The 23,219-nt window shown below is 43.3% G+C and overlaps 1 protein-coding gene across 1 annotated transcript in view; it reads right to left on the minus strand.

The window, feature by feature from the left end:
- The window catches only part of EPHA3 (EPH receptor A3), a 383,392-nt gene that overhangs the window by 265,249 nt on the left and 94,924 nt on the right, over nt 1-23,219 (minus strand). The window contains exon 3 of the mRNA XM_054973438.1: nt 6,198-6,858. Within this exon, the coding sequence (XP_054829413.1) occupies nt 6,198-6,858 (661 nt within the window). The remainder of the gene's footprint in view (nt 1-6,197; nt 6,859-23,219) is intronic.

Raw genomic sequence — 23,219 nt, forward strand, 5'->3', positions numbered from 1 at the left:
CTTCCAAATATAGACAATAAGGGCTCGATTTAAGAGCGGAATAACAATTATTGTAGTTCAAAACTTGATTATTCAACAGTTCATTCAGCACAAGAGTCAGAATCAACACAAAATTTTTGCTAAATCATAACAAATACTATTTCATTAGTGGTTATTTAGACATCTGCCATCAACATGATTTGGCAACACTATACTTCAAGAAAGGAACAGCAGTTAGCAATGACTCTTGCCTACCCATGCTCATCTTTCAAAATGACACTTACTTAAAGAGTAAAAATGCTAAAGAGCATTTTCATCAATTATCAAAATGCACACTGCTCACTACAACTGCTGTCTATCAAATTCTTGTAGCAGCTGTCAATGTTGTAATGTAAGCCCTTGTTAGTTCTTATACATTCCAATCTGGAACTAATGAGGGATTGTCTAATAACTCTAAACACAGACAGAACTGAGGAAGGACCCTCTGGTAAGGGGAAGCGTGCAATGATGCATGGTTTATACAATTCAATACAACATTTGTGTATCTATGAATTTAAATCTTATGTCTTAATCTCACTGGTTTTCAACAAAAACACTTAAAGTTCTTTCAAAATTAGAAATTAGTTATTTGAAAATGATTTTCTGAGACATGGCAAAATGGTTTGAAAAGATGAGGGACATGCTTGTAAATGCTCCAAATAGTTCTACCATACAAATCAGCTACATAAGCTAAGCAGAGTTCTATATGAAATATTTTTCCAATTATGATCATACTGCATATGGTACTGAAACGGACACTTATGAAAAAAATGGTATAAAAAAGAGCCCATTTCTTCCATTTCCTCCTCCCAAAACCTGTAGTGTATTTCTATTGGAGAAATGTATACTGCTGGTTTCTGTAGAATGCATTCCTGTAATTTACGCTGAGAGTAAACCACCTATCTAAGCTAACCATAAATCAAGTAGATGTCTCTTCTGACAAAAAAGTTTTATAATTCATAATCACTGCTTATTTCTGTATGATTTAGGAAGATATACATAGCAAAAATAAGCCTGACCAAAAAACCCCCTCAAGATTAGAAACAAGAAAGCAATACATCAAGAAAGCAGAGATTGAAAATTTAGCTTTTTATTGCTTGCTAATCTTTCTTTCATAGTAGTTTTTTTAACCAGATACAAGCTGAAACCAGATACAGAATTGTTTAAAATCTCAATAAAGCTCTGCCATAAAATACAATATAATCCAAAGCTATCTCTAGTTTAATCTACTTCCCTAGTTACATTCCTGAAACATTGGCATGTGTGTGATACACACTATACTACTGTGCTATGGACTGGTACACTCATGTCAATAGATGACAAAATGGCATAATGTTGAACACACACAAACCATGAAGTTAGTTAGGTTTAAATCGCTTCTACTCAAACTGTGAGGTAGAAAATTGTTATATTTTGCCTAGAATGTAATCCATGTTTTGTTTATTGAAATATTTGTTCTGTAACTATCTCTCATTATATAGGGTAGAGTTGCTGATTTGCCAATTTTAATAATGTCATGTGATACAAGGCTAAATATTTTATAAGATCATGTTTTTATTTGTGTAGTCAAATTTCATGGTTTTGCCAATAGGAGATGACTCTAAAGTCCATAATTAAGCAAAATCAAAGAAAAAAATCCAAGAAATGCTTAGAATTTTCCTTTTGAGAAAATTATAAGCAAACATCTTTCTTGACCACCCATCCATCTCAGTATGTTGCTGAGGGTGGTCTGATTCTCAGAAGAAACTTCAGGAGGCATAGAAGGCTGCAAAAAAGAAAAATACATAGCACCTATCTCATCCTTGATCTACTCTCATCCTTGATCTCTCTCTCAGAAGCCCTGGGTGGAAGACCTTTCCTTGCCTACAGACAGCCCCCCAACCTTAAACGACTTCTCACTTACAATCATGAATCGGCCAGCAGAGTCACCAGCACAGGTACCAGGCCCTGCAACAGACCCAGATGCCAGCTCTGCCCCTATATCTACCCAGGGAATACAATTACAGGACCCAATGGCATCAACTACACTGCCTCTGGCTCTTACAGCTGCTCATCCTCCAATCTGATATATGCCCTCATGTGCCAATAATGTCCTTCTGCTCTGTACATTGGACAAACCAGCCAACCTCTATGCAAAAGAATAAATGGACACAAATCTGACATTAGAAATGGAAACGTCCAAAAACCAGTGGGAGAACACTTCAATCTACCAGGACATTCCATCAAAGACTTAAAGGTCGCTGTGGTTCAACAGAAACCTTTCAAAAACAAAATCCAACGGGAGGCTGCTGAACTGGAATTCATTTGCAAATTTGACTCTGTCAAGCTGGGACTGAATAGAGACTATGAATGGTTATCACATTATCACAGGTAACAGATTTCCTTTACAGCGGCGTGGTCTGGGGGAGCCCAGTGGCACCTGGTATGGGCTTTTGGGGACCACAGTTCTCTTTGTCAGATGCATCTGGCAGGGAGAGCTGTGGTTATCGAAGGCTTATACTACATAGGATTTGGATGCTTTTACTGCTGCAAACTAACACGGCAAACTGACTCCACACCAAAAGGAGATGTTTACATTTACTAGCAAAGGAATGTTTTGGTTGCCTCCCCGCTAATTGCATCTTGTCCCCTTCTGATATATGTCCCCTTCTCTCCCCTCTCCCTCCTCCTCTTCTGTATTTGACCAGTTTGTATCATGCATCTGACGAAGAGAACTTGATTCTCGAAAGCTTATGCTACAATAAAATTGGTTAGTCTTAAAGGTGCTACTGGACTCTTTTTGATTGATCCACAAGTGTTATAGTTCCCAGTTGAGGGAAGAGAAGCCTTCATGTGTATAATTGTATACATGTAAGGCCTTTGTATACATCCCAGTTAGTGTGCATAGGTATGGTGCAGAGCTTGCTGCTGTGATCCCCCCCCCCGCCCAAATATGTTAATTCTTGCTAGAATGTCATATAAAGGGGCTTCAGATGGGTAGCTATGTTAGTTTGTAGTAGCAGTACAAAATTCAAGCCCAATAGCAGCTTAAAGGCAAACAATAAATCAAGTTATAAGTAGAGGTGGGAACGAACCAAAATACGGACCAAACTTCATCACGAACCAGGATGGTTTGTGGTTCACGAACCAGCGGTTCACAGGAGCTCATTTCTCATGAACTGTGATGAATTTTAGCCCGGTTCGTTTGGTTCATGTTTCAGTTCATCACAAAGCTCACAAAAGCTTGTATTTGATGAAGTGAGTTTTGACTCATCAAAGTTTATACCCTGGAAAATATTTGTTGGTCTTTAAGGTGCTACAGGACTGGAATTATGTAAAGAGGCTGAAATGTTGTTATCTAAGTTCTAGTGGGGACTGGAAGTTTTGAGGCATTTAGTAACCAATTGAACAAAACTGCCTCAAAAAAACAGGGAACAGTTTCTTTATTAGTGGTAAAATCACTTTATTTCTATCTTGGATTAACATGCAGACCTAGATTTTCAGTAAGTATGAGGGAGAAACTCATACTGTTTAAGGTCAAAATGCCACGGTAACAGGACTCAGTGAGAAAGGTGGAGTATAAATAAATAAAAATAAATAAATAAGTGATGTGAAAGCTGTTACAGACCAAGATCAAACAGGTAAGTGAAAGAGACCCTTGCGTGTGAAGAGGCTTGTGCCACTGTTTCAATATATTGTCAGAGATGTTAATTAAAAAAAAAGGTCCAGCTCATTTCCTTCAATCAAGAATGATCATGATTCCTAAAGCTTAAAATGAAGGGGAATGCTCTGAAATCATTTCATGAACCTAATACATATTTGGTATATCCTATGCATTTTGGCCCTTTAAAAATACTAATCAATTTTTATAGAGGCAGCTGATTAAAAATTCCAAGTGTGATAAAAGCTATCAACAAAAATTAATTTGCTATTTCAGGTATGATCCAAATGTTTCTCCTAATTTCATTCCTCATAATTAAGTGTCAAAATTGTCTGCCCAGTTCTGGTCTCTTCTGCACATGGAAGAGCTATTTCAAGCTTTAGCTTTAAAAAAAAAAACACAGAGACTGGAACCACACTGAGCTACACTGGTCAGTTAAAAAGTATGTGAAAAACTGAACTGGGTTCCAAGCCTTCCGATCCCTGCTGTGTTACTGACGTCAACAGCGGGGAGGAGATTGGGTTACCAACTGCTTTTAAAGTGCCACTTAAATCACACCCTGGTAAAAATATTTGACAAATTTGGGTCCTGATAAAAGCTGTCAGGACAGCAGGCCTTTGTATGTAAAACCAGAGCATACCAGAATGCCCTGTCACTTTTGTTAATGGCCTTCTCATACAATGCTTGCTTGATGAACAAATGGAATGGAAATCAAAAAAACGGGGCAGCCCACCAGATACTAAGGAAGGACTGCAGGATCAGAATTTCGTTTTGCATTCTACATTCAGGGTCAGAAGTAATCTCTTGCCAAAGTCAGCAGGCATTCTATATGCCGTTTCTAAAAAACTGGATTCATCTGGAGTTATAATAGGTTTGCTTTGAGTTTAAGAAAATAATTTTGAAGGTTTTTTTTTACTTGCTTGTATGTTATTGCAGTGAGAATACATTTTTACACCTGTTCTGAAAGAACTTTAACTTTGAAACTATCCTACTGCATTTTTTAACAGTATGTTTTCAGTCAGAAAGCTTCATTCATGCCAACTCTTGAGTTCAGGCAGTTTTGTGGTATTCAATCTGAGGCAAGAACCATACTGCTTTCAGGTAGAAATATCACAGCTTATCAAATAAGAACCAAACTACAATGACAGCAGCCACAGATCCACCCCAAGGCTACCAACACCATTTTAGAAGCATTTGTAGTTCTTTTAAAATTGCTGTGAGGTCTCAGTCTGGAGCATGAGCATGGTGTAGTGGCCCCAGAAGCTCTACTCCCCCCTCTCCCAAACCTTCAGGGCAAAACATATCCCCAATTGCTGATCAGCACCCGAAAAGGTGCGTGGGAAGGGGCAAAAGCTCCTGGGGTTGCTGTGCTGCACGTGCTCCCTGTATCACGGCCTCATGGCAATTTTAAAAGAACTGCAAATGCTTCTAAAATTGCATCCATAGCTACAGGATGGACCTGTGGCTGCTGTCATTTGTAGAGAGGCTCTAGGAGCTAGGATGAGAGAAAAGATAGCCTATGTGCTGCTTTGGGTTCCTAGTCCTTCTCTTGTCATGAAACTCACTGCATGACATTGGACCCTCAACTTTCTCTCGGTTTAAACTACTACATGGTTGTGGGGATAAAATGAAGGCAGGGACAATGTACATCCCCCTTGAAGAATGGTTTGAGTTGAAATTTGTTGGTTTTGCAGATGCCACACCAAGATTGTGGCACAGCATCTTCCAAAGAGTTTTGAACTAAATAAGATTATATTGTTCATGGATGAATGTTCCACTCAGAGAAGAAACCTTCCATAATCAGGAAAGATTCTTCTGCAAGAAGGCCTCCTTTGGCTCCAGCTGAGTGTGAGACTCTGTTGCTTTATGACTAACTGCTATTCCCACACAAAAAAGCAGAAAAAAGAATAATTAAAATACATTTTATTCATTCTTTTTCAGAAATTTTGAGTGTGCTTGCAGACATCTTGAACTTGAAACCTCCCTAAAAACAAGGTTGTAGAACTAGCTTCTTAAAACACACCTCAAGGTGATAGTCATGTTCACACTCTGGCCTCTGATCAATGTGTGACATTCTGTCTTCACGACAAAAGGAATGGTAATGTGTGTTAACACATGTAGATATCCCCTTATCTCACTTCCATAAGTCTTCAATAATTTCTTCCCTCAAAAGAGTCAATCTATATAAGCACTTGCCCCTGAAACTTCTCACACTCAGAGAAGTGGAGCACATGTAACAATATGTATTGGTGGCGAAGACATAGAGTTGAAGAAAGAAACAGCTTAGGAAAACTAGGAATGGGTGAATAGCACACAGGGCTTAGAAACAGGAAAGGTGTGTAATACTTGCAGGTTGGAAGTAGACATGTGAGGAAGATCTGGAGAATAGACTGGTTAAGAGAGCCAAGAATGCAAGAAGAGGCTAGGGCCTGGTCTAATGATGAGGCTAGGATGAGACTGATGTGCCAAAGCATTTTAGACCACAACTACTCAATTAACCATCAATGAAAACCTTTGAAAAAAAATCAGGTTACATTACCTTGGCAGGAATAGCCTCTTTCTTCAAAGCCAGGATTACACAAACACTTTCCTATGGGAACTAGCCATTCTCCTTCTGTACTGCAGTACATTTTGGGAGGATCTTCTTCTTTGGAATGATTAACACAAGAACCTTGCACTTCCACCAATGACTGGGAGTCCATAGGTATCGTGTCTGGAAACATAGCCAGGTTCTTCACAGTGAAAGGGCACTTTTTGAAGTACACTCGCACTGATACTAAGGCAACACATGCACCCACATCTTGGAAAGCCAAGTAAAATCCTTTCCGGCTTACAGGCCCCACTTCACGAATCTCTGTGTTGAGCTTGAGAATTCGATCCCCAAGATCCATCTGAGTGAAGCTCTCATCGGCAGCAATGGTATCAATCTTTGTAAACTGATGTTCTCTAAATTTGACTGAATGGTCATCATCAGTCTCCATATAATACAGGTTAAAAGTTTCCTTGCAAGTGCCTAGAACAAGTGGGATGCTGTTACAGTCCCGCAAGGTAAACTTAAGCTCCACATAGATCTTCTGAGCTGAGTTACGTGGTATCCAGTTCGTCCTCAGCCAGTTGTTCTGACTATGGTCCATAACATTGCAAACTTGGTAGGTTCTGATTGGAGTATAGTTCTCGTCAACACCACTTATTTCTTCCCACTGAAAATGCAAATATTAGAATAGTCATATAAATAGTCCATTTTGATCAAGCAATACATCTGATGGTGATCTGATATTTTTTTTGTTGACTAACACTCTGAGAAGAGTCTTGGAACCAATATAACCCCATCTGAATCATGTCTGTTCAGTTACTGTCACTTAATAGGGTTGCCAGTCTCCAGGTAGTGGCTGAAGAACTCTCAGAATTACAACTGATCTCAATGTGATAGAGATCCCCTAGAGTAAATAGCTATTTTGGAGTCCCTCACTACCCCAAATCCTGCCCTCCCCAGGCTCCACACCCCCCCCCCCCCAAATCTCTAGGAACTTCCCATCCTGGAGCTGGCAACCTTATCAGTTAAAGCAACAAAGTAGCACAAGTCTGGCAGAAAAAGGAAAAGAAAAGATAAAATAACCTACATGCAGACAATTTTATAACAGAAGCATTATTTATCATACCAGAAAAATCTTCTTTCACAGAAGATTTTATTATATTTTATTTTAGCTATTTTATTTTAGCTATAAAGAAATAGATGCTTTTCAAAGGCACTTGATTTTTGCTCTGCTTGTGTGGCAAACTGTATCTTAAATTCCTGAAGTCTACAAGTTAATCTTTGAAAAGAGCTCAAAATATATCATCTTAGATCAGGGATTGATTTGATTACCTTCTTCTGGTTTCTTGCATGGTTGACCACAGAAGCATGCACTGATTTGTTCTTAGAATAGGGCTGTCAAGTTCCCTGGATGGGGCGGAGAATCCTCCACTGATTCAAAGTGAATGATATCCAAATGGCCAAAATAAGTTCCAAAGTTACAAAAGCTTATCCACTGAATTGTATTACAGCGGTAACCTGTGATGCAGGACAACAACAAGCAGAGGCTTGTAGCTCTTTTGGGGGCTGTGTGAAACAGGATGCTGAATCAGATACACTATTTGTCTAATCCAACATTGCTGCTCCTATGCTCTTAAGGCTGGGCCACCAACACCAATTTTGAAAATTGTTTTTAGCATCATAATTTATCCAGGAGTTATTGTAAACATTACACAGATTCAGAAAAGGCTAGGAATCTCATATTAGTTCAGAGCATTGAAGAGGTTTCAAGTGGACTCACCACTGAGGGTGACAAGAGAAACAGATAAATGTATGCTGACACAATAGGGTTGCCAGCCTCCAGGTAGTGGTTAGAGATCTCCTGGAATTACAACTGGTCTCCAGGCCACAGAGATCAGTTCACCTGGAGAAAATGGCTACTTTGGGGGGTGGACTCTATGGGATTATGCCATGCCAAGGTCCTTTTCCTACACAAACCCCACTTTCTCCAGGTTTCACCCCCCAGATCTCCAGGAATTTCTTAACTTGGAGCCAGCAACCCTATGACACAATGATGAATTTCTTAACAGTATTTTTAGTCTAGTTTGTAAACATCTTTTGTATTAACATATTTATGCATTAATAGTATCTTCAAGATTTTATAGAGCAACTATACATGCAAATATATGACAATACACTTAATCATGCATTCTTTTTTTAAAAGCCAGTGTGCTACAGTTAGAATTTCATACTAGTCCTGAGAAGAAACAGATTTGCATACCTGCTGTGCTATGCAGCTTGATACTCCAGTATGAGCTTGTGAGGTGACCTTGGGCCACTCATTCTCATTCAATCTAACCTATCATGTATGAAAGAGTGGATAGGTGCTGCTGCCCTTACCTCCTTGGAGGGAGGGCAGGACATAAACACAACACATAATAGACAGATTTAAGTTATCATATCACCATAACACACAGTACTACTGAGATGCGGTAAAAATCCACAGTATTGGTTAATCTTACTTATTTATTTATTTTATTCGACTTTATTCCCTTCATGTCAAACATTTCTAATTCAGTATGCTGATGGAAGGATAACTAAAGCATAACTCATATGATAAAGCAAACACCAGAATATGTTCTGCATACAAGGCTGCAATAAACAATTATCACTGCATTAATTTGCAATGAAGACCAAATTGCCCATAAAATTAAAGCAGAATGAGATGTCAGACGATTTGCAAAGACAGCAAAAATATCAAAACTATCAGAAATTGAGATAACCAGTTTCTATTCCTATCTATGATAATAGGTTTGTACTTATCAGATTGCACACAATTAATTTTGAGAGCCCTAAAAGAGCTTATTAATAGTTTTACAATCATGACCTTGAGGTTCTTAATGTCTAAATTAGTTTGTAGGTTTGTATATTACAGCTTCTTATTCTAAGGAGACATACATTAATTATTTACAGATATTTTATGAAACTTCACATCTTAGTGATATTTCAATCATGTTGCTTCCGAGTCCTGATACACAACAGAGACTATTCGATCAATTAGTCTGATGTACTGGGACAGATGTTGAATGCTCTACTATCACAGCAATCATTATTGCTGGACCAGAATTTTCCAAATTTGTCTACCGATACATGAAAATTCTTTAATGTACTAACCTCAACTGAATACAGCATGGTGTTGAAGAACAGGGATGTACAAATATCCTTCTTTCATTTCTTTCTCTAGTATGCTGCCATTATGAACCCCTTTTCATTCTGATCACATTGCTTCTGATTTGTTTCTTTTATTGACACATCTTCAAATAAAAATGAAGAACAGCCAACCTAAAATTATCTAGTTCATTTAAAATTAAGGAAAGGAGAATGATGTAACCTGCTCTGGGTTCTCACTGGGAAAGAAGGCAGGGTATAAATGAAGCAAATAAATAAATTTAATCTATATCATAATCTATTATTATATTGAAAGGATAGGATAAGCTTGGCCAACCATGGCTACAATTTTTTCGCAACTCCATCCTGGTTCCAAACTCAGCCAGCAGTTACGGCTGATTTTGTTTATCATTGTTGCACATTAACTGTGCTGAGAGGTGCTACACCTCATTCTTCACCACCAATATGCTGCACAGACAACTACGGGATTTGCTGATGATGCTCAGTACCAAGGGTGTTTCCTCACAATCCACCCCACCATGCAATGAATGGTGCCTCCGAGTACTTACTAATTCACTCTATTTACCATGAGCAACGGTGCCTCTGAGCACTTACTAATTCACTCTATTTACCATGAGCAACCTGCTCTATTTATTCCATCTCTAGTTATGGCCTAACTGGTCCCAAGACTAAGCCTATTCATCTGATCCTTCCTGTGACAACATGAAGTATGCAAAAAAACAAACAAACCTAAAGCTGCCAGTCAAAGGAGTTACACAAATTTATGCTCAGCCACAAAGCATCAGCAAATTCCATGTTACATGTGGGGGAGCAGGTAGGGGGTCTTTAGCACACAAATGCCTGTTTGAGGAGGCAGAATGTGGCACTTACCCGGCATGCAGCAATGCTGCTTCAGCCAGGTGCCGTGTCTTGCTGCTCTGGAAGGAAGGAGGCAGAACCAACTCCGTCCTCCTTCCATATTTGGGGCTGGCTGGGCAGGGCAGAGCAAAAGCCTTAGAGGCTGCACTGTTCCTGCCCAGTTGCAGTTGCTTTAAGTCGCTCGGCCCACCCTCCTCACCCTGTATTGGTGCAGGATTAGCTGGCTGCTGTTATCAGAGCCAGGTAGGAATTCCCCCCCCCCTTTTCTAATTGGCACAACGAGGAGGGTTTTTTTCGCCTACCTTGCACCGATGTCGGGGACTGAGGTATTGGCTTAGGGTGGCGCCTGTTAGCTGTGTCATGGCAGGTCTGGGGTCAGATAGGGTGCAGGCCAGTGAGCACCCTTGGCGCTTCTCCATTAGTGGGAAGAGGGGCCTGCCCAAGGGCCTGGTACTGCTTTGACGACTGCCAGAGGCAGGGCAGGCTGCCTTTGGAAACCCCCGCTTGCGAGTCCTTCCCTCACTGCTATATGGCTGAGGTGTTAGGAGCTTAAGAGGAGGGTGACCACGTTGCATGGCTGGCCGGGTCCGCACCATCCGGAGGATGGGTCGCACCTGGGGCTTTGGGGCTCGCCCAGACAGGTCAAGGCGGCAGTCCAGGGGGACCCCGTGGCTTGACCTGTACTGCTTTAGGCCCTTGCCGCTGTTATTATTGTAGGTATATAGTTAATAAAGTGGACCTTAGATCCAACTTGGTGTCTGCCTCTTCATTCCAACTAGGGTGGCAATGCCTCTCTTACGCTTGCATATTTTCATTACCCATAGGCTGGACAATTAACTGTTCCAGAATTTGCTGAAGGAGCTGGAACAATAGCATCTCTGGCCCCAATAGTTACTAATGATTTTTTTTCACACTCTTCACTAATTTTTATGACATTTAGATCCTATACATCTTTTAAGCATGAAGAAACAGAAGATGGTACAAAAATAATGATTGTATTTCCTCAAGGAAGAAATTGAACAGTTTTTTTCAGGTTAAAAGGGAGGAGCTATGAAAATAGGTAACATTCCTAATTTCTAAGTATCAATCACTACAAGTATATACATTTATTCTATTGGCTAGGTTTGTTTTATTGATTTGTTTTATTGTGTCACTTGTTTCATTATCTTGTTTTTTAAAACAATAGAAAAGAGCAAGAGTCCAGTAACACCTATAAGATTAACAAAATCTATGGTAGGATATGAGCTTTCGTCAGCCACAGCTCACTTCTTCAGTATGCTGTGAGATGTGAGCTATGGCTCACGAAAGATCATACTCTACTGCAAATTTTGTTAGTCTTAGAGGTGCTACTGGACTTACTCTCTTCTACTGCTACAGACAGTAGCAGTAGAAAACCATCTTGGTTTTTTAAAGTTTTTTAGTTGTGAGCTGCCAGGAACAGGGTCTTTTTGACACAGACTTTTTTTGTCAGTTCCAGCCCCATCAATTTCTCTCCAGAGTTTTGCACATATCCAGTCTCCAAACTGTATGCAGAAAGGCTTCAGCTGTCCCAGAATCAATTTCCCCCCGGCTTTTCTGAGGCTTTCCCCCATGTACACATTCCATGAAACAAAATTAAACTGCAGCTTTTTTGAAGTGCAGAATATTTTCTTCTGTGTGAGGCCTGTCCCTATCTCTGCCTTTCACCTTGCCCTTTATCCCTATGTGCCCTGATTGGTTAAACAGCAATCTATCCAGTTTTTTTCTTAGTTTTATTTTTTGAAACAACTTTTTTTAAAAAAAGAAACCCTCAAAACTGATGGGGAAAAATATCGCTGCAATGTGGCTAATACAAAAGCTCTGCAGAGAGCCTTGAATCTCTAATATTTTAAAGTTTTCCTCCAGAACACCTCAGCCAATCAACACACAGAAATACCATAATTATATGTTATATGTGCATGTTACCCTCAGCAGTAGTAAGTAAATCCTTTTGCAACCCCGGCCGGAATGAAGAGACAGACACAGGCTTGGAAATAGAAGGCTGTTTATTAAAATGACCATTAACATAAACAAGGCAAGGGCCAACTAAGTGGTACAGGTCAAGCCATGGGGTCAAGCTCGGAGGGAGAGAGGAAGAAACACTGCTGCGTCCTCCGAGTGCTTTTAGCAACTGCGGCCGGGGGAAAGTGGAGCTGCCTGCAAAAGGTTTGTGGCTCTGCCCCCGGCCAAACCCCCGGACGCCCGGGAAGGGAGCCTGTCTCCTTTCCTCCGAGAGGGGCTGCAACAAACGGCTCCCAGCTCTAGCATTCTGACCAACACAAGGTATGTAGGATGACATTTTCAAAGGACTCTGTGTTTCTTGACTTTTTAGTGCATTCTTTTCTTTTTTGTTTAAAAAAACAAGCTTGCAGTATGGTGCTTTTAAAAATATCAACTGATATGTCTTCTTTCTCTAGAAAGTCCACAGCAGGAACAGGGCCCAAAGCCTCTATTGAGATTGGCTGTTTGTCATTATGAAAAGAGAATACCATTAAGGGAAACATTTAAATAATGGTAAGACTACAGTGACCAAAGACATTATCTGTTGTAACTGGGAAATTCCTCCCCCTAAAATAACTAAACATACATGGCTGCAGCAAGGGAGATTCCCAACCACAGTTATCCAAAAATAAACCTATATAAATCAAAAGCCACTTACTTGTAGCTAAGGATGAGCCAGTTCCCAGTCAGACCAGAAGGCTGTTGCTATGGTCTTGACATGATCAGATTACTCACTGTTTAGCTGAGGAATACAACTGTCGAGGACTCTAGAATAGAGATGGGCACGATCGGAATCACGATGTGAAAAAAAACCCGATAATGGCGTTTGCGCCATCAGGACTCAGCTAATCGGTTCCGTCCACGGCAACCGATCCAGCATTCGGGGGGGGGGGCTTGATCGGGGGGGGGCATTGTGATCTAATTGGAGAGCCAGACACTCAGGCACCAATAATCTATTCCACTAGCAACGGAGCCAGGGGAATGCCTGAGCTGTGTTTGCCCACCTTCTGTCACCCTAAAAAACCGAATGGAAGCCCAGCTTTCCTTGATTAGCAGGCTTCCTTCCAACCACGGAGCAGCAACCCAGGGTAGGGAGGGGAAGGGGGTGTTCTGAAGCCATGGGCACAAAGGTTTTTTGCTTTTTTAAAAAACGGGGCTTTGTAGGAGGAATGGGTGTTTTTCTGTCACTCTCTGTTTTTAACCTGCTTTTAAAACACTGTATTTTGTCGGAAAACCTCATTCACGGTTCTGTGTATGTGTTTAAAATATGCTTTTTGAAGACTGGCTGATTGCTTTTAAAATCGGGTGGGGAGGAATGGAGGATTCTGTCCCTGCTTTTTTTAAAAGCTGGCTGAAACATGTTGACGGGGTGTCTCTCTCTCTCTCTATTTGGAGAGGCAGGGATAGATCCCCACCTCTGCTCTAAGTGTGTGTGTGTGTGTGTGTGTGAATCAGGGCCAGATCGACGGGGGGCAGGGGGTAGTCTGCCCACAGTGCTGCCAATGAGGAGGCGCCGGGCGCAGTTGCCAGCCCCAGGAGCACCCCTGGGGGAAGTTGAATGGCACGGGCGGCCTCCCAGCCACCCGCGCTGCCTTTTGCCTTTCCCGCAGGACAAGGGGCGGCTGGCTTGCGGGAAAAGCAAAAGGCAGCACAGGTGGCTGGGAGGCCGCCCGCGCCGTTCGTCTTTCCCCAGGACAAGGGGCACGCGGGCAAGCCAGCCGCCCCTTGTCCTGGGGAAAGGCAAAAGGCAGCGCGGAAGGCTGGGAGGCCACCTGCGCCATTCGCCTTTCCCTAGGACAAGGGGCGTGCAGGCAAGCCGGCCGCCCCTTGTCTTGCGGGGCAGGTGAATGGCGCGGGCAGCCTCCGAGCAACTCATGCTGCCACCAGCTCCGCAGCGCACTGGGACAGCCGGCTTGCTGCGTGGGTGGGGGGGCACCCAGGAGCGCGCGGGTGCAAGAGCCTGACTACGGTTGCCCTGGGCGCTGGCAACCATAGATCCGGCCCTGGGGGGAGGCGGCTCATTGCCAGGTTAAAAAAAATTTCCCCCTCTGCTCTAAGTGTGTGTGTGTGTGTGAACATCCCCTCCCTCCCTGAGGGGAGGCAGCTCATTGCCACCTCCCTGTGCCCGCCGGGCCTGGCGGCCGCTGCTGAAAACAACAAGCCCCTCCACTTTGGCCTCCCTGATTCCCGATTCCAGATCGGTAACGGGACTTGATCGGTTAGAATCGGTGACCTGGGTTCGGCAGCGGTCCGGATCCACGAATGGCTTGATCGGTATTTTTTTTTTGGATCGTGCCCATCTCTACTCTAGAAAAGGTGGTTTTCTGCTGGCTATTTTGTTGGTTCCCACATCTTTTAAAAAATATGCCTGTCAAGCAACTGAAATGCTTTTCAGTTTGAGCCCAACTCCATGCACCTCAGCTATATATCATACAAAAGGAGGGCTCTCTCGGAGGACAGCCTATCCTTCCTATACATTTTGCAGGAACACATGGTTCTTCAGCTGCACTGTAACTGGACTCTGTAAGAAACCAATGTTGAATTTCCCCTTTTCCTCAGAGGACTAAGTAGTGCTCTATGGCCTGCTTGCTGTTCTGCTTACTACAAAAAAATACCACAATCCAACTTTAACAGAGGCATTTCCATTTATATTTGAGTGGGTGGTTGGGATGGAAACAGGGGCAGGGAATGAGAACACCTCTCACTCCAAAATCAATTTAACTTGCTTCAGTGTAATGGTAAAATTAAACCAAATAGGTCAAGTCACTCCTAAAAGTCCGTTCTTTAGAATGGCAGCAAAGCCCCCCTCCAGGCTTCTAAAATTCTTCCCCCCATTAAAATGAAATTGATTAACACTATTACACTGCTGAAGACACATAACAGTGCAAACATTTGAAAAGGAAAAAGAAAGCAGGATTGAATAGCCTGGCACTATATGCCTGCATGACCAGTCTCATGAAATGTGCTCATGAAATGCCCTCTAAGCTTTGCAGTGTTGTGAGCTAAAAATCTACTTTGTGAGCCGAAACAACAACTTTCATTAAAGTTTTTTTTGTGTAATTTTTTTTATTTTTAATATCTAACATAAAAAACTACAAAAGACTACAAAGATATAAGGGGAAAAGGGGGAACTGGGGAAAAGGGAAGAACAACATATAAACAAAAAACGCACACTACTCTACATGTCTTGTATTCCCTTCATGCTGCAATTTTTCTTTAAAGTTAACTTTCTAATATGCTATCAGATTGGTAGATCTTATACAATACAGACTATATTCAGGATCAGGTCTTCTCCCCCCACCCCTGCGTCTCGGTCTCAGTTCTCTCTGTGCAGCTGCAACAGCTGCGCCCGCTCTCTCTTCCCCCCCACTTTCCCCTTCAGACTTTGAACTTTCTTCTTGCTGAAACTCCTGATAGTTGAACAAAAAGTCTGTCAGCTGTACTTCCGATGTAATCTTGTAGGTTTGATCCTTATATCTGAACCAGACGCCTTCCGGAAACAACCATTTGTATTTTACATCACATTTCCTAAGGGAAGCCGCAAGTCTTTTATACTTAAATCTTCTTTTACGAGCCAAAAATGGAACATCCTTCAATATTTTAACCTTGTTGCCCAAATAGTCCAAGTCCACATTGTACGAATTATATAAGATGGTGTCCCGTGTCTTCTTAGATGAAAAATCAATAATAATCTCGCGAGGCAGCTGACGCTTCATTGCATACTTTGAAGATGTCCGACGGACTTCCAAAATATCACTTTTTAACTCTTCTTTAGTTGCTTTTGCGAATGACGCCAAGAGTCCCGACACCAAATCTTTTGAATTTTCACTTTGCTCCTCTTTTACATTCTGAAGACGCAGTACCGTTTGGGCACGGTCCACTTGCAATCCTATTATTTGATTCTCCAAGAGTTTCACTTCTTTACTTGTTGCTTTCATGAGTACTACATTTTCGCGTGCAGACTGCTGTGCTCCAGACGCTGTTTCTTTAATGGTTTTCTCTTCGCATTCCACTGAATCAACCTTTTGTCCCATTTCATTTACTACAAAGGGCTGCATAGCTTCAAAGACCGCTTGTCTGACTGTCTCTTCCAAAGTTTCCCCCTTCCCCTGTAACATCGCCATCACCGATTTACTCATTCCAGGGCTCTGCTTTTTCGTCGCCATCTTAGGGGGGGGGGGGGCGCCAGCTAAGTTCCGAAACTCCAAGAAGGGGAAGAAATCCGCACCTTCTGAGCTTCAACTCCCACCAATCCTTCACATATGCTTAGAAATCAGAAGGGATTCGCTTACTTACAGGTTTTCACCTTAAATCTGCTTATTGCCGTTCTCCATGGCCCAGCAGCACACGAAGTGCTGCACAAGTCTGCCGGCCTCCGTTGGAGCAAACGGGCAATTTACCCCCTGCATTGCGTTCAGGGGGTTCTTCCCGCCGTGCTCCGGACCCTGGCTCCCTCACTGGGAGTCCTGGGGGTTAATCCTTGCAGGTCAACCGCCCGGTCAGGCTGCTCGGACGTTTCCTCCCGGACCTGCGGAGAGGAATGTCCAACATGGCCAGGAAAACGAAACCGAATCAACTTTCATTAAAGTTTTGAGTGCACCACCTTTTTTAAAAAAATTACAATCAAATTATTTTTATTACAATCAAAACAATTTAACAATAAAAGCCATTAGGTGAAAGGGCCACAAAAATCAGAATATACTTCTGTATAAAAATGGATATGTCCATGTTGATTACAAAGGGGTAGTTGTATTAGTCTGTTGCTGCAAAATAAAGCAGACATGCAATGGCACCTTAAAGACTAGCACATTTATTTCAAGATGAGCTTTTGTGAGTCAGTGCTTACTTCTTCAGCCACCTTCTGCGCCAAGGCCAAGTTAAATGACGCCTTCACTATGGTGGCGGCTGAGGCGCTACCTCCTCTCCTTCGCTCTCTGGGGCTGAGGGGATCCTAGCAATTTCAGGCTGCACGGGGTCAGGCCAGACCCGATCACTCAGCTCTGCTCTGTTCCCCAGCTAGAGAGGCAGCAGTGTCTGGAGGCGCTCTCTGGCACCACCCTGGGGGCCTAACCAGCCACAGCCAGGAAGGGAGGAGAGAAGTGGGATCAGGCTACATACCTGCTCCATCCCTATAGGGCCCACCTGTAGATGCTGGCTGACTGGGAGGGCGGGGCCGCCTGAGGGTTAGTATCTGTGAGCTACATCTGAGAAGCTGTGAGCGGAGGAGTCAGAATCTGTGAGCAATTGCTCACATGCTCACATTAGCGGGAACACTGCTCAAGGGTGAAAGTTTAGCACCATGTTTTTCTTTTGTTTAAAAAAAAATCTTTACAATTTAAATTCTAACATAGAGCACTTGAATAGTAATTAGCGTAGCCCTATGTTTCAGAACTATATGAGAGCAGAGATGGATGGTATTAACAAGAGCTGAACACTCCTCTGCCTTCTACAGTTTCCTATCAGTCCAGGGCAACTGGGACAGTAACTACAAAAATCACTCTAATTTGTAACAAGGCTGATTTATTCTCAGAAGCAGGAAATCATGAATAGAGATGGGAACGAACAGCAATACAAACCAAAAAAAGCCACAAACAGCCCAATCTACTGTTCACGAACAAGCTGTTCGTGAGGCCCCATTCTAAACGAACAGCCTCGTTCATTGCTGTTTGTCAAGCCAGACAGTCTGACACCTGCAATCAATTCCCTTGGCAACTTAGGCAGAGATTCCCTGAACTCTGTCTGAACTCCTGCTGTTGCCCTGGAAACCCCAATCTAAGCCCAATTTACCTTGATAGGCAGGTCTTCCTTTGGAGCTCCACAAGTGTGGAGCTCCAAATTTGTGACAAGGGAGCAAAAAGCAGGGGGGAGAGGGGCTCCCAGGTCTGACTTTGCAGACAGTGAAGAGGGAGAGAGACAGTTGCTGTTGGCATTTTGATAGAGTGCATTGGAGCTTGAATTTTCTTTGTGTGTGGTGGGATAGGGATCTATTCCTTCAGGTTCCACGGCTGCTGCCAGGCTCTGGGCCAAGCTATTATTTATTATTGGTACCTTTCTTGCTGCCTGCTCAGGTCAGGTTTCTGGGAGTGGTGCGGTAGGGATCTACCCCTTCAAGTTCCAGGGTTGCTGCCAGGCTCTGGGGCCAAGCTATTATTTATTATTGGTACCTTTCCTGGTGCCTGCTCAGGTCAGGTTTCTGGGAGTGGTGCGGTAGGGATCTTGACTTGGATGATGGCTGGAGGAGAGCCTGCTGGCCCCCATGAACAGCCAACCATGAACATGTTCATAAACAGGGCCATGTTTGTGGTAGTTCTTGAGTCCCTGTTCATGGATGGCAACGAACAACGAACATCATGTTCATTTTTTTTTCTGTTCATGCCCATCTCTAATCATGAAACGGTCCCTTCATATCCAAACACATTTCAACATCATCAGAAGGGGAAAATGGCCATTCACAAAAAGCACAAATCTAAAGCTGTTGGTACTGTAGATATTTGGGATGAGTGTCTTTTCACGTTTCACAACTAGGTTAGTTTTCATTGACAATATAATTCAAGGTTGGGTTCTTCTGGGGCAAAGTAAGAGACAGATACATACTCTGGTTTCTCTTCAGATCACATAAATCTTTTGCCTTTTACTGGCCCAAAGCAAATCTAACCCTCACAGTTTGAATACCCAGAAAATCCAGCGTAAGCGTGTTGTGGAAAATACCGGCAGGGGGCGGGCAGCATATAAATTTCCTAAATAAATAGATAGTAAACATTTAAAATACTCCCTTACATTTAAAAGGAGGAAGGAACCTAACTTCCATTAAAAACGTAACACAGATTTGTGATTTAATTATTTTTTCCACCAGAAGGAATGTGAAAATATCATTCTTTGTGCAAGATGTACATAGTTACAGGAGAAGAATCAAACACTGTTGATGACTTCTTCCAATTATCCCTGTTCCTATCACAGACTTATGTTCAGATAGCAGCTGGCGACAAAATGTAGACTGCACTTAAGGGAGGCTGACACATTCATAGAAAACATACTGCGAACATGCGGCTGAGAAACAAAAATCAAAAGGGAGATGACAATCTGATGGGAAGATATTGATATAATATGAAGACTGATACATGTGCTAACAAGCTCCAGACACACAGCTGGAAGCAGACATATCATCATATTCCATATAAGCAACCGAGGGGGGGGGGAATCATGGACGTTTTGTTATCAGTGTAATTACTTTAGGTCACCTTGTGAACTCAGTCAAGCAATACAATTGTCACTGAACTCCTAAGCATAATAAAGAGTATTTGATCACAGTCAGAATGGAGTTTGCAAAACAAGAAAGAAAAGATGCAAACTTTCCCCACCTTCTGTCATCTATTCAATCAATTCTTCTGTGCAAACAGTAACATGTCTGCAAAGAGACCCTCACATTACAAATGTCCTGCATGAGAACATTATGATTTTTTTTTCAGGCTGAATACAAAGAGACTGATCAAATCACTGCCTGGTTGCCAAGCACTTGCCCTAACAAGTGGTAAACAAAGAAGAGGAAACACTTTAATGCAGTGCCTTCCAAATGATGTGCTGAGGCACACCAGCAGGTTGCAAAAGCCTTGCGGAGGAACTGCCAGGTGGTCTGCATTGAATTCTTGGGAAAAGACAGTGCAAAGATCTAATGAATGTTTTATGTCAGCCACAGAGCCAACAGGTGGGCACCCCAAACCCAGATCAAGAGCAAATAAGTCAATTTCCTTGAATTTAGTAGAGGAATGCAAGCATTTGCAGTCTGCGCACTAACAGCCAGTACATGCTCTCACAAGTCACACAATCCCCAAATCCCTTAACTTTTATTTAAGCCAGGAAAATCCAAAAAACCCTGTGTGTTGTGTTCTGTTTCTTGATGGGGTTTTTCCACTTCCCCTTTGTATGAAGAAGAGTTGGGGTGCTTCAGAAAAGGTACGATGCGCTGCTCGCAGAAGGAGAAAGAATCCTACCACTATTCTCCCCTCCATTAAGCAAAATTTGAATTCTCCTTCCAGCATTCCATTGGAGGAAGATCCATATAAGTTGGAGAAGGCTGTTTGGAGAATGGTTGGATATATTACTCACATGTGCGCGAAGCAGTAATTTTCTCTTGTACAGCTAGAGATTTTTGATCCTGGTCAAAATTCTTTCCAGATTTTCAAGTTTCTGAAGCGGCTTAAGTTCTCTTAAATGGGTAAGGTTTTGCAATAGAAAAGTTTCTTTTTAAAAAGCTAAAATATCATTTCTTTAGCAACTATCATGCTATAATAAAGTAAATTTTATGGCACACTGAGGTATGAAACTAACATACAACCAAATGAATGTTCAAATCTGTGTCAACATCTCCAATACTGATGAAAGATTCAAATCTATCTAAATTCAACCACCATTCAGTTGAGGATGAGAAACTCATGTAAATTCAGGGCAAAATCTTTTCCTGTGATTAAAAAAAAATTGCTAAATTAGCTCTTTGTACATTTTACTTTTGAAAAATCATAGCTTTTGTCTTTCTTAGTTGAACAAAACACAGAGAATGTAATTACATCAAACAGGTGCACAATATATCATTTCATTAGTCCACCCAACTTTCAGACTGAATATGCACAACGGAATTTTTTCAAGAAATCTCAAATGAGTACATATTTTCCTATTGTCATTGTACATAGCATCAAATGTACAGTGAGATTCCCTTAAAGCTTGCTGAAATAAAACTGTTAAAAAGCACCAGCTGGCTGTATCAGTAATGGCTTGCTTCCAGGTTTCAAATGTCTTATTTATATACAATGGAATTCTGCCGGCTGTTTAATATTTAGAGCTAATAAATATAATCAGCAGACCTATTGCTAAAGAACCACCAACACAAATTTGTAACCAAAAAGATTTAACTGAGTTATTTCTCCATCCTGACTGAATTCATGACACAATGAGAACCAATGTTTGATTAAGCTTTTTTTTTTAAGAAAGAAAAAAATCATTCCCTTGCTCAAGACAGATTGACAAGCATAAATCTATGCACTTAATATGTATGTATATCCAAAACCAGCTTGGGATGAAGAGCATTCAGTGATTTCAGTGAACGCTCAGTGATTCAGTGAACGCTCTGCAGCATCCTATGCTCCTCAGCAGTTTGTTAGATGAACTAGTGGAAGACTGGCAATGCCGGCTCCCCGAAGCCATCGATGAAATCGCACCCCATCACCCTCTTTGCCCTGTACAAGGCGGGCTCCCTGGTATACAGAGGAGCTTTGACAGAAGAAGCGGGAGCAAAGATGGCTTGAGTAAGTGTGGCGACAATACTGCCATTCCAGCCAGGGACTTAAGCCCCTTAGGCTGGTGGCAGCCATTTGCCCCCCTGGCAGGATGAAGCCAGAGAGGATTAGCCCTGCTTACTGGGCTTAGCTGAGGGGGGCGGAGCTTATAGGCAGCAAGCTGCCGCTCCACCCTCCACAGCACAGTCTCACCTCGTGCTTGGTGAAAGCAAGACCTTGGTGTTGCTTTTCCAGCACGAGGCCCTGAGAAGGCAGTGGTTTCTGGCCAACTGAGGCTGGACTGGTTGGTATAGGGTGGCCTTCTCAGTGGGTCCTTGGGTGCCGCTTTGGCCCCCTTTGCCCCGTCGATTCGGCCATCCACTTGACTATTGCCCTTCAAGGGCAGCCTGGTTTGGGGAGGGTAGTCGCATCAGGCCCTAGGTGGGGAAGTTCGCGACCCCCCCTCTCCTGGCCTTGGGTAGCCCCCGGCGCCACGGCGGGGGCCGTTTTCCAAGCCGCCTCAACGGCGGCGGCAACTGCACGCAGTCCCGCGCTGTTTCTGAGCGCCGTTTGGGGGCCCGGCGCACACGTGCCTGCGGCCGCCCGCACCACAGGGAGCTTTCACTCTTCCCCGCAGTTTTCTTTTCTCGGCAGCGGTGAGCCGCGGCCCCGCTGTTTTGCTCTTCTGTGCTGCTGCGTGCCTGCGGCCACACTGCTTTCCTGTTTTGGGGGCAGCCCCGCTCCATAGCGCCCTGTTAGCAAGAGCGACAGCTCGCAACCTCAATTCCCAGTCCCCGGTTCGTGAGCCGGTGGCCATTAGGTCGCCTCGGGTCGGGGCATTGGCGGCCGTTTTAGGCGGCATTTCTTTGGGCTGGGGTAGTGGCCATTTTGTTTGTGGCCTCGGCTTCAGCCTTTAGACTGCATTGGTGGCCATTTTAAGTGGCATTTCCTTGGGCTGGGGTGGTGGCCATTTTGTTTGCGGCCTCACCTCCAGCCTTTGGGACTGTCGCAGGCCAGTTGTTCGGCTTATTTAGGGTGACTAGCGTTGGCATTAATCTAACTTCCATGGTGTTGTGGTGTTGCCGTGACTGGGGGTCGAGTGAGGGGTGTGGTTAAGTGGTTGGACTGCATATCCCTGTAGTGTTACGGGGTGGGGCTTCTAATAGAGGGTTTCTGAAAGCTGCACTGGGGAGGCTTACACTTGGGCAGGCCTCAATCACCATGGCCCCTAAGAAGGGTGTTAGCGGTTCTAAAGGGAAGCAGCCCGCCCCATGCCCTCCCAGGAGGCCGGTGGTGGCCTTGTCATCTGATGAGGAGGAGGATGGCTCACTGCGCCGTGATATTATGGCGCGTATTGCAACACTCGAGCAAGCCAGGGCCCCACCCGCCGTGGGTTCTGGCAGGTCAACTAAAAGGCCAGTGCGGGCTGCTTCCCAGCCCGCGTCTATGGCTGATACTTTCTCATTTATCGGCACTAGAGGGAACCTCGGAAGGTGGTGCAGCGGTTCCATCGACGTCGGGCAGTCGTTCCACCGAGGAGGGAGTGATCGAGTCGGCAGCAGCTGAAATTGAGGCAGGCTGGCCAGCGGAGGCGGGCCAGCTGGCTTTGGTGGTACAGCCTCTGGAAGCGGAGGGTAAGTGCGCTTGGCCCCAGCAGGCTGTTTCTTGGCCTTGGACCCAGGGGTCCCAGATACCACCTCACACTGATTTCACAAGG

The sequence above is a fragment of the Eublepharis macularius genome, chromosome 3 (assembly GCF_028583425.1).
Source record: "Eublepharis macularius isolate TG4126 chromosome 3, MPM_Emac_v1.0, whole genome shotgun sequence".
Taxonomy (NCBI): Eukaryota; Metazoa; Chordata; class Lepidosauria; order Squamata; family Eublepharidae; genus Eublepharis; species Eublepharis macularius.